This window comes from Dipodomys merriami, unplaced genomic scaffold (genome assembly GCF_024711535.1).
Source record: "Dipodomys merriami isolate MVZ:Mamm:240054 unplaced genomic scaffold, mDipMer1.0.p SCAF_114, whole genome shotgun sequence".
Taxonomy (NCBI): Eukaryota; Metazoa; Chordata; class Mammalia; order Rodentia; family Heteromyidae; genus Dipodomys; species Dipodomys merriami.
In genome coordinates this window covers 2,381,727-2,391,724 of record NW_027202427.1, presented here as the reverse complement: position 1 = coordinate 2,391,724, position 9,998 = coordinate 2,381,727, and the positions used below count along the sequence as shown (strand labels likewise).

The 9,998-nt window shown below is 55.8% G+C and overlaps 1 protein-coding gene across 1 annotated transcript; it reads right to left on the bottom strand.

Annotated features, from left to right (window-relative positions):
* Positions 1-803: 803 nt before the first annotated feature.
* LOC138822725 (small ribosomal subunit protein mS25) lies at positions 804-7,229 on the bottom strand. Its single transcript, XM_070015625.1, has 4 exons — positions 7,002-7,229; positions 4,446-4,552; positions 1,665-1,752; positions 804-1,157 (listed from the first exon to the last, which is right to left on the bottom strand). The coding sequence occupies exons 1-4, from the start codon at positions 7,133-7,135 to the stop codon at positions 965-967; spliced, it is 522 nt and encodes a 173-aa protein (XP_069871726.1). The 5' UTR covers positions 7,136-7,229; the 3' UTR covers positions 804-964.
* Positions 7,230-9,998: the final 2,769 nt, after the last annotated feature.

The following is a 9,998-nucleotide window of genomic DNA, read 5'->3' as shown; positions in this document are numbered from 1 at the left end:
GAAGAAAGGCCAGGAGGGACACTAGAGCCCTAGAGCCAAGACCAAGCCACGCCCCTGCTCAAGGGGTTGGGGGCTGAGGAATTGTCCACCTACCCTCCTCCAAAGGGCAGAGGGGTAAGGTGCCAAATTCCAGTTCCACCGAGCACATGTGCCTGTCTCCTCTAACACACCAGGAGCCATCACCTAAACTAAGTCTGGTAACCATCACCCCAAACCAGACCGCACACATTCCACATAAGATCCCACTCACACAATTTAAAGAGCAGTGTTGCACAGAGCTGCCCACGGCCGCCTTTCCTGGGGCAGGTACTGTGCGGAGGAGCCAGGAAAGAGCCTGGGCAGAACTAGCCGACCCGTTCAGTCCCACCTGTCCAGGCTGCCAGCAGTCTGTGGCAGGCACTACCCAGGTGGGCTCAGGTCTGCCTAACTGAACAGGCAGCAACAGCTGAGAAAGGCCCCTCGCCCTTTGGGCTCCTTCCCGGGACTTTTCAACAGGCCCAAGAGCAGAGACAGCAGCGGCAAGCAGGGCCCCAAGCCCCCTGCACCTGCTGGGCAGGGCCGGCTCGTCTGCGGCGGGGTCTCCACTCAGACGTGTGGCCACAGCCTCAGCAATCAAGGGCCAGGGCTTCATCTGAAAAGGTGGGCACTGCGCACGAGGTTGCCTTGCATTACTAAAAACACCCAAAAGGACAGAGGAAGCCAAAGCCGGCGGAGACACAAGCAGGTTGCAGGACTAGGCCAGGCAGCTGCTGTGCCTTGGCCCCTCCCCAGCCGAACGCTGAACAGGACCAGATCCAGCGAGCTGGGAAGAGAAGCCTTTTATTGATGGCCACACCTCTGTCTCCCGTATGCTTTACTGGAGGGGCCTCTGCAAGGGCCTGCCAGCATCTTCAGGGCCACAGTAACCAACTCTACCTCTGCACTGAGCAGATGCACTGTCCCAGCCCATTGGCAGTTTGGGGTTTTAATCCTGGGCACTGGCTCTCAATGAGGCTTTGTACTTCCCTGTCATCTCCTTAGGTAAGGGCACCAGGCTGGGGCAAGGCACCTGCCCTTCCACTTGGCACATGCACTTCCGCAGGCAGTACTTCGGGGGGCCAAAGTTGGCCGGATGAGATCGCTGCTGCTTCTCCAGCTCTTCTTGCCTGAGCGTTTCCCTGCCAAAAAACACAGGCCTCAGGAAGGTACAACAACATGGCATAGGGCTGGGGGCCATCTCCCTAAGCCAGTTCTGTATTTCTTGCCTTCTCGCCTCTTCCGAGGGAGTGAGCCAGGGGGAGGCCTCTGCACTTGAGGGGAAAGGGGAAAGAGGAAGCACAAGCTTGCTGCAGTTCTGACCACAGTCTGCACATGCTCAAGGCTGAGCATGAGCCTTCCTGCAGCCCATGGGCAGGGCCCGCAGCCCTACAGGGAAAGGAAGATGGAGTGCGGCTGCTGGGCTTCCCTGCTGACAGCAGGCCAGCATCTGGCAGCAGCTGAGCTTGCAGTCCTCGTCCCGCCTCCCCCAGCAGTGTCTTAGGGCAGAGCTGGCCTCGCCCACCACGGGAGCTCGGGTGAGCCGGAACCGACCCTGCTGGCACAGCTCTGATCACTGCCCGGAGGTGGAAGAGCTCTGTCTGCACCTCCCAGGCACAGCTCCCCTCCGGCCAGCCTCATCAACTCACTCGCTCTTCCCCAGGATCTTCCTGATGTGCTCCATGATCTCCTTGTTACTCTTGGTCTCCACGTCCACCAGGACCTGCTCCCCAGAATCTGGAAACAAGCAGCACCAAGGAGCTGAGAACCCAAAGCACATTTTTCCTCGAGGTTGGGACTGCTGACTGCCTAGCATGGTGTGTGGTTGTTTTGTTGTTGTTGTTGTTGGGGGGGTGGGAGGTGGGAGGAGAGGAAAGATGTGGGTGTGTGCATGCCTGCCTGTAATCCCAGCACTGAGAAGACCAAGACAGGATTGAGAATTCCGGGCCAATGGAAGCCAGCCCAATCAGGAAAGTCCATGCAATTCTGATCTCCAATTAGCTGTACTGGATGCGTGATTCAAGTGGCACAGCTCCAGCCGTGAGCAAGAAAGCCAAGGGAAGCTCAGAGCTCAATCCCTAGCACCACTACAAAAAAGAAGCCATGCCAGGCGCCAGTGGCTCATACCTGTAATCCTAGCTACTCGAGGCTGAGATCTGAGGATCGAGATTCAAAGCCAGCCCAGGCAGGAACATCCATGAGACTCTTATCTCCAATAAAGCACTAGAAAACTGGAAGTGGCACTGTGGCTCAAGCGGTAGAGCGCTTGCCTTGAGCTGAATAGCACAGGGACAGCGCCCAGGCCCAGAGTTCAAGTCCCACGACTGACAAAAAAAAAAACAAAAGGCCACACAGACTGAGAGAAGTCACCACATGTACACTCCCTGACAAAGGAGCTACATCTAGAATACTGTAGGTAAAGGAACTCAAGAAGACGTTGGACACTGGTGACTCACCGCTGTAATCCTAGCTACTCAGGAGGCTGACATCTGAGGATTGCAGTTTGAAGTCAGCCCAGGCAGGAAAGTCTGTGACCCCCCTTTTGGTGGGAGGGAGGGGAGTTGGTCATGAGCCTGAACTCTGGGCCTGGGCACTATCCCTCAGCTCTTCAGCTCAAGGCAAGCGCTCTACCACTTGAGCCACAGCGCCACTTCCAGCTTTTTCTGCTTATGTGGTGTTGAGGAATGGAACCAAGGGCCTCCTGCATGCAAGGCAAGCGCTCTACCACTGAGCCACCTTCCCAACCCCATGTCTGTGACTCATCTCCAAAGAACTACTAAGAAAAACCTAGAAGTGGTGCTGTGGCTCAAGTCAGAGCACTAGCCTTGAGCAAAACGAAACTCGGACAGTGTCCAGGCCCTGAGTTGAAGCCGCAGGACCTGCACCAAAAACAAAACAAAAAACAAAACCAAGGACATGCAAAAGCAAAGGAATAGCTTTTAGTGTGAGTGACTATGTGTGTGTGTATTAGGGCAGTATCTCTGGCTTTTTGGCGGTGGTTAATTGGAGATGAGTCTCATGGACAGACTTCAAACTGTAATCCTCAGACCTCAGCCTCCTGAGTAACTGGAATTTCAAACACGAGCCACCAGCACCCAGCTTAACTTTTTTTTGGCTGGGATGGAGCCTAGGCCCTGTACACGCTGAAAGAGCAGCTCTCCCGAGGCTCTGGTGGTGGTGCGCAGCACGCATTTAAGTGAAGTGCTATTCCATGGTGAAGTCTATGGTGAAAGAAATCACAGTGAACTGCCTCTGGAAAGGGGGATGGGGCTGAACCCAGGTAACACGAACGACCTCCGGGAGCCGCAGAAGCCTGTTTGTCCTCCCTGGAAGAAATGGCACAGGCTGGGGGCTCCGCCTCATCCGCCTCGCCACCGCTGCCTGGCTCAGCAGCAGAGCACTTGTGTCACATGCTCAGGCATGGTTCCATCCAATCATCACACACACACACCATGCACACAGTCCGAGCAGAGACCCACAACCGTCCATGAGCACCCTCTCGCCCAGGGCCATGGTCCACATGCGCAGGACTCATCTTCTCCGCCTCTGGCTGGCTGTCTTGCCTGCAGTCCCCTGTGGGCACCGGTGTCCACAGGGCAGATGTGTTTGCCTGTGTGGCTCCGCACGCTTCCCAAACGACGGTCTCCACCCCCAGAAGGCAGGTGAACAGAGAAAAGAGGTGTCACCATCTGGGTTACTGATTTCCTGCACCAGGGTGAACTGAACTGGAAGAAGCCCCAGCAGCTGTGAGGCCATGCGCAGCATGGAGGGAGCACATGGGGCTGAGGCGCACGGGCAGCCCAGGCTCAACCAGGACGCAGGAAGACGTCCTGGAAGAAACGGCACTAATCCCACGCTGAAGGATGTTTCCCTTTGATCTTTTTTTCTTTCATTTGTCCAAAACCTAGACTTAAACTTGTATCTGATGCTTTTGCTCACTGGCTAGTGCTCTACCTCCTGAGCCACGCCTCCAATCCTCCGCTTCTGTTCTTGTGATCCTGAAGCCTCCTGCACAATGCCTACATCACCACTGAGCTATACCCCCACACCTTTTGAGATCTTTTAAATCACTAAGCAGAGACTTGAATGAGCAAAGGCAACCCCACAGGGCTCAGACAGGAATCTGGGAAATGGGCCAGAGCAAATGCTAGGAACAACTGGAGACAAGGCTGCAGGAAGAAAAGACTCAGCAGCCGCCACGTGTAGCCCAGAAGTGGAGAGCAGCAGGAGGGCGGATGCAGCCCCTCCACCCGCAGCTGACACACGGGCACCGCACTCACCCGCAGCTGACACACGGGCACCGCACTCACCCGCAGCTGACACACGGGCACCGCACTCACCCGCAGCTGACACACGGGCACCGCACTCACCCGCAGCTGACACACGGGCACTGCACTCACCCGCAGCTGACACACGGGCACCGCACTCACCTAGATAGAACCGCAGGAAGGGCGTGGGCGTCATGTTCTTAAACATCAGGATCTGCACCCAGGGGTTCTTATACTGGATCTGAGGGATGTTGAAAAACACAAATTTCCTGCAAAAAAAGGAAGAAATGACACCTATGAACGAATTTTGACCCTAACATTTCATGTGCACATGTATCGTGCTGCAAAGAAAGTCCATAGTTTGCATCAGATTCACAGAAAGACCCAAGAATGAGGTGAAAAATAAGAGAAACAGAGATCAGGAATCCTCCCACCATGGCCCCGACCTGAAGGAATCTGTGCCCCACCTGCACAGCTCCGAAACTCACTGCACAAAGGTAAAATTGAAACCACAGAAGGCTCCACACCTGTCTGTGAACACAAGCGTGTCCTACAGGTGTGCACTGCTTAGCAAAAATAAGCCATCTGGGAGCAGGCAGGAACAGGTGGCTCACGCCTGTAATCCCAGCAACTGAGGCAGCTGAGATCTGAGGATCCAGGTTTGAAGCCAGTCCGTGCAAAAAAGACTCTTATCTTCCAAAAAAGCATAGCTCAATTGGTAGAGTGCCTATATAGCAAACATGAGGCCCCGAGTTCAACCCTGAGTACAGTTATTTAAGGGGAGGCAGTCTACTGCACACCTCTAATTTCCGCTACCCGAGTGGCAAAGGCAGGAGGTGCTTCAAGGGCAGCCCTTGCAAAGTTAACCAAGAACCTGTTTCAAAAAATATAGACAAAAGGGTTAAAGGTATGGTTCAATTGGCAGAGCGCCTGCCTAGCAACTGTAAGGCCCTATGTTCAGCCCACAATACAGTAAAGGGGGATATTTTCATAACCCAGATGTGGAAGAAAACCTTTAAACTTAAAATGTTGGGGGTTTTTGTTTTTTGTCTGTTGTGAGGCTTGAACTCGGCCTGGAGACACTGTCCCTCAGTTCTTCAGCTCAAGGAAAGCGCTCTACCACTTGAGCCACAGCGCCACTTCCAGCTTTCTGGTGGTTAACTGGAAGTAAGAGTCTCACGGACTTTCCTGCCCGGGCAGGCTTTGAACTGCCATCCTCAGATCTCAGCCTCCTGAGTTGTTAGGATGACAGGCGTGGGCCATTGGCATCTGGCTTAAAATGTTTTAAATAGAGATAACCTTAAATATATTAAAAATCTTTGCATGGCAAAACTTGCCAAAAGCAAAGCTAAAAATCTGCCAAGCTGTGCCAGGACTCCAAAGGTAGGAACAGAAGGATCTCAACTTCAAGGTCGACCTGGGCTCCAGAGTGAGACTCTGTCTCAAAAAACAACCATTGCCACCTACTACCAGTTCAAATTACTGTGAGCATAACTTAGGGAGCTTTAAGAATCACTCAGTAAACAAGATGCCTACTAAAGCAACTGATTCCAAGAAAAAGGCTTAACAGTTAAAAAAATCAGAAAGAGTGATGAGGAAGGGAACTTATCAGAGAAAAAGGCCAGAAACACAGCATGAATTTGCAAACTCCTCCAAAGCATGGGCCTTGTGACAAAGTAACAAAACAGAGCCAGCACCCAACAGGAGGAAACATGGAGCCTTTATGACAGCACCAAAAGCATCTGCACACTAACGCGGAACAGGAATTTTAAGCAACAATATTAAAGAAAAAGAACAACTTAAACCACGCAAAGAAAAGATGGCTACAACAGTGTGAAACCCTGAAAGTGCTTCCTTCAGAAAGCTCCACTATTTAATGTGTCAGATCTACTGAACGTGCAAAGAGCACAGGACAGAGCTAGTGAAGGGCTGGTGGCAAGATTGCTGAAGAAAGAATAGGTAAGGCAGTAGAGAACAGGGCTAGGGACTGGGAATATTTGCATACTGAAGAGAAAAGGTCAAATTCTGACATCCAGGGAAGAAGAACAGGTCCGGCAGGTGCTTTGAGCCGACGGTGGCAAGGCAGTGCTCGCCAGAACTTGGTCAGCAGCCTCAAAGCACTAACTCCAAACCAGACTTTTCTTCTGGCGAAGAAGTGAAGCTGCCCCAGGAAGATTATTTTTTGGTCGGTTGTGGGGTTTGAACTCAGGGCCTGGGCGCTGTCCCTGGGACAGCTGTCCCTGTGCTCAAGGCGAGCGCGCTAACACTTGAGCCACAGCGCCACTGCCGGCTTTCTGGTGGTTTTTTGGAGGTAAGAGTCTTCCTTCCCAGGCTGGCTTCGAACCGCGATCCTCGGGCCCTCAGCTTCCCCGGGCCTCAGGAGCTTCCCCACCGACGTCCCCGTGGGCGCCTCCGGTCCATCGTCACGCCCGCGATCAGCTCCGGAACCCGCGGCCATGAGCCCCAAACCAAGGCGTGAGCGTGGCCAGGCCGGGGGCCGGCCCCGCGGGGATCCCGGTCGCGGGGACTCGCGCCGGCCATGCTGGCTGCGCGGGGGCTGAGGCCGGAGGCCTGGGGTTGGAGGCCAGCCCGGGCAGGCGGGGCGGCGGCGCGGCGGCGGCGCGGCGGCGGGAGGGGGAGGCCCGTCCGCCCCGGCGGAGGCCCGGCCGCCCCGGCCCGCTGCGCGCAGCGCACGACGGGGCCCGGGCCCCCACTGACCTGGCGCCCTCGCTGCGCTCCCCCTGCGTGTTGTAGTTCACCGTCATGACCTTCACTGCCTCCTTGAACACCACGCTCCCCTGGCCCAAGTACTGCAGGGTGCGGCGGATGGGGAAGCGGCCCTTCATGGGCATGGTGGCGGTGGGGGCGGCCCGCGGCCTCCGGCGGGAAGCGCGGCGGCCACAGCCCCGCGGACCTCACGCCGGCCCGGCCCTCGCGCGCCTCGACACCCGCACGGCATCACGGGAGACGCCTCCCGGCGCGCCGCGGGGCACCTAGGGATTTGTAGTTCTGGCCAGAGGGGGGGGCGGTGCGCGGGTGAGCGGGACAGGGGGCGGGGCCGGGCGGCGGCGGGCGGGGCTGCGGGCAGGCTCCCCTCCGGACTGGCTGCGGCGCAGGGCTCGGGTTTCCGCGCGCGTCCTCCGCGGGAAGACGCCACGGATCCCGGCTTCCCAGTGGGAAGCAAGCCGGGACGCCGAGCGGCCTGCTCAGCCTTGCGGCTCAACCTCCAGTAGATCAGCTTCTGTCTCCCAAGATTCCTAGCTTCGAAAGGAAGACGGAGCCGCGCGTCTTCTCTCTTTGGCTCGCGTTCAGCCACCGCCCCGGTCCGCGGAAGCTCGGTCCCCGGCGGTCCCGGCGGCCCCCGGCGGTCCCCGGCGGTCCCCGGCGGTCCCGGCGGTCCCGGCGATCCCCTGCGGTCCCCGGCGGTCCCCGGCGGTCCCGGCGATCCCCGATGGTCCCGGCGATCCCGGCGGCCCCCGGCGGTCCCCGATGGGCCCGGCGATCCCCGATGGTCCCGGCGATCCCCGATGGTCCCGGCGATCCCGGCGGCCCCCGGCGGTGCCCGAAGGTCCCGGCGATCCCCGATGGTCCCGGCGATCCCGGCGGCCCCCGGCGGCCCCCGGCGGTCCCCGGCGGTGCCCGATGGTCCCGGCGATCCCGGCGGCCCCCTGTGGTCCCCGGCGCCGCGCGCAGGCCCCGCGGCGGCCGCGTCCTCCCGCCGTCCCCGGCGCCGGGGCTCCCGCCGCGCTCTCCTGTTCGGTGGCCGGCTTCTTTCGTAGCCCATGCAGAGGCCGTTTTTGGTGTTTGTGCCGAGTTCGGTGGCTGTCATTTAGGTATGTTTTTCCCCAGTCCTGGGGCTTGAACTCGGGGCCTGGGCGCGGTCCCTCGGCGCTCTACCGCTTGAGCCACAGCGCCACTTCCGGTTTTCTGGTGGTTCATTGGAGACAAGGTTCTCACAGACTTTCCTGCCCGGGCTGGCTTTGAACCCCGATCCTGAGATCTCAGCCCCCTGAGTAGCTAGGGTGACGGGCGGGAGCACCGGCGCCCGGCGTCTGGTCATTTCTTTCAATGCAGCCACCACACCTGCCTTCGAAGTTGTTTTCGATGTGTTGCTAGAAGCACTTGCCTTCTGATTTGTTCTGCAGTTCATCTATCCCTCCCAATTACCTAAGCAATATTTTCTTGCGTGACATCAATAACCTCATCCACTTCATTTGATCATTTCTAGGTCCAAATCTTAATCCTGATGGTTCCCTTAGAAAAAAGTCTTCTTCATCAGAATCATCTTCCTTTCACAGAGCCAGTAAGGTCGTCATTGGGGTGGCACTTGAACTTGGGGGGCATATTGCTACTCACACTCTTCTACTTCCCGGCAGAGGAAGTATGCACCTGAGGCTCCTGAGGCGTCCTAGGCAGTGGCAGCAGGGGGAGGAAGAGGCCCGGCTCTGCAGCAGCGCCCCAGCTTGCTCCTTGAAGTTCTTATCCACTTTATTCCTTCTCTTGTTGGAATGCCAACTGCATGTATTTTTAAAACATGTTTTGATATCACAATTCTTGCATTTTCTTCTTTGATTTCAGAAGGCAGATTTACATTGAGTTCCTCAAGCACATTCTTTGGCTCATAGCATTTACTGTTCAGTTCATTATAGCAGTCTTTATTATTATTCCCAGTATTTCTTTTTGATTTGTAAGAGTTCCCTTCCATCAGCTTCAACATCCACCTGTTCTTATATGTTGTTTGCTTTTTACCACTAGGGGTACATCTATAACCATTTACACATGCTAAATTTCCTGCCATCACTGCAGTCTTGCTGGGGTTTTTTTGGGGGGGAGGGGTTCTCTTGCCCTTTAGCATGCTTGTTGAAGGTGATGCAGTATTGCTGTGTTGAATAATAGGAACTGGGGTAAGTAAACCTCATGTGATGATTTGTATTAATCTGGCTAGATGTGTTGAATGTTTGCTGTAGCTGGAGTTGTACCAAAGGCTCCAGATTCTTTTGGTGTCTGCTTCTGTCTCCCTTTGGCTTTCAGCTTCTCTACATTCTTCCTCAGTCTGTCTGGCAGCTGTCTTAGCTATGATCCATGCTTACTTTCTTGAAGCCCCACTGGGATGGTGACGGATGAAGGAGCGGTACTTTCTAGGACTTTAAGGTTAAGGCAAAAGATGTTGATGGGCTGTGTCCTTGGCTGTGACCTTCACCAGTGCCACCTCCTCGGATGTGGCAGGCAGGCCTTGACAGGAAGAAAGCACTTCCCCTGGGTGGTCCCTTCCACTGTCATAAGCCTCTCTGCTGGAGCTTTTAAAGGGTCTTTCTCTGCTGTTCACCAAAGAATCAAGCAAAGCAGACTGGCGTAGAGCCCTCCCTCCCCTGCTGGCCCACTCAGCCCGCAGCAGTCCCTCACAATTACCACACAGCCGCCCCGGCCATAGCCACTCACATCCTGACTGTGTCTCTGGGTTAAACTCTCCGGATTCCAGTTGTCTGATGATTCCAAGTTATTTTCACTTCATCCAGCTTTTCCTTGGCAACTTCCAAATTCTACCTGTCTCAATAAAAATCACAAGCACTTTTCAGTTATCCACACATGAGAATTGTACATTAGAAACCTGGGGTCTCCACACAAAGCAGGCAAGGGTGTGTGTCCTGGCATGTGCAGAGAGCTGGGCTGGATCCCAGTGGAACTCCCGCCCCTCTTCACCTGTCAACGAGGGAG

Bases quoted from the DNA above. Each gene is read 5' to 3' on its own strand.
- LOC138822725 (XM_070015625.1), bottom strand. From the start codon at position 7,135: ATGCCCATGAAGGGCCGCTTCCCCATCCGCCGCACCCTGCAGTACTTG. The intron at 4,553-7,001 runs GTCAGTGGGGGC...CTTTTTTTGCAG, and splicing joins GAGCGCAGCGAGGGCGCCAG to GAAATTTGTGTTTTTCAACA. The intron at 1,753-4,445 runs GTGAGTGCGGTG...GCTTGTTTCCAG, and splicing joins CTTCCTGCGGTTCTATCTAG to ATTCTGGGGAGCAGGTCCTG.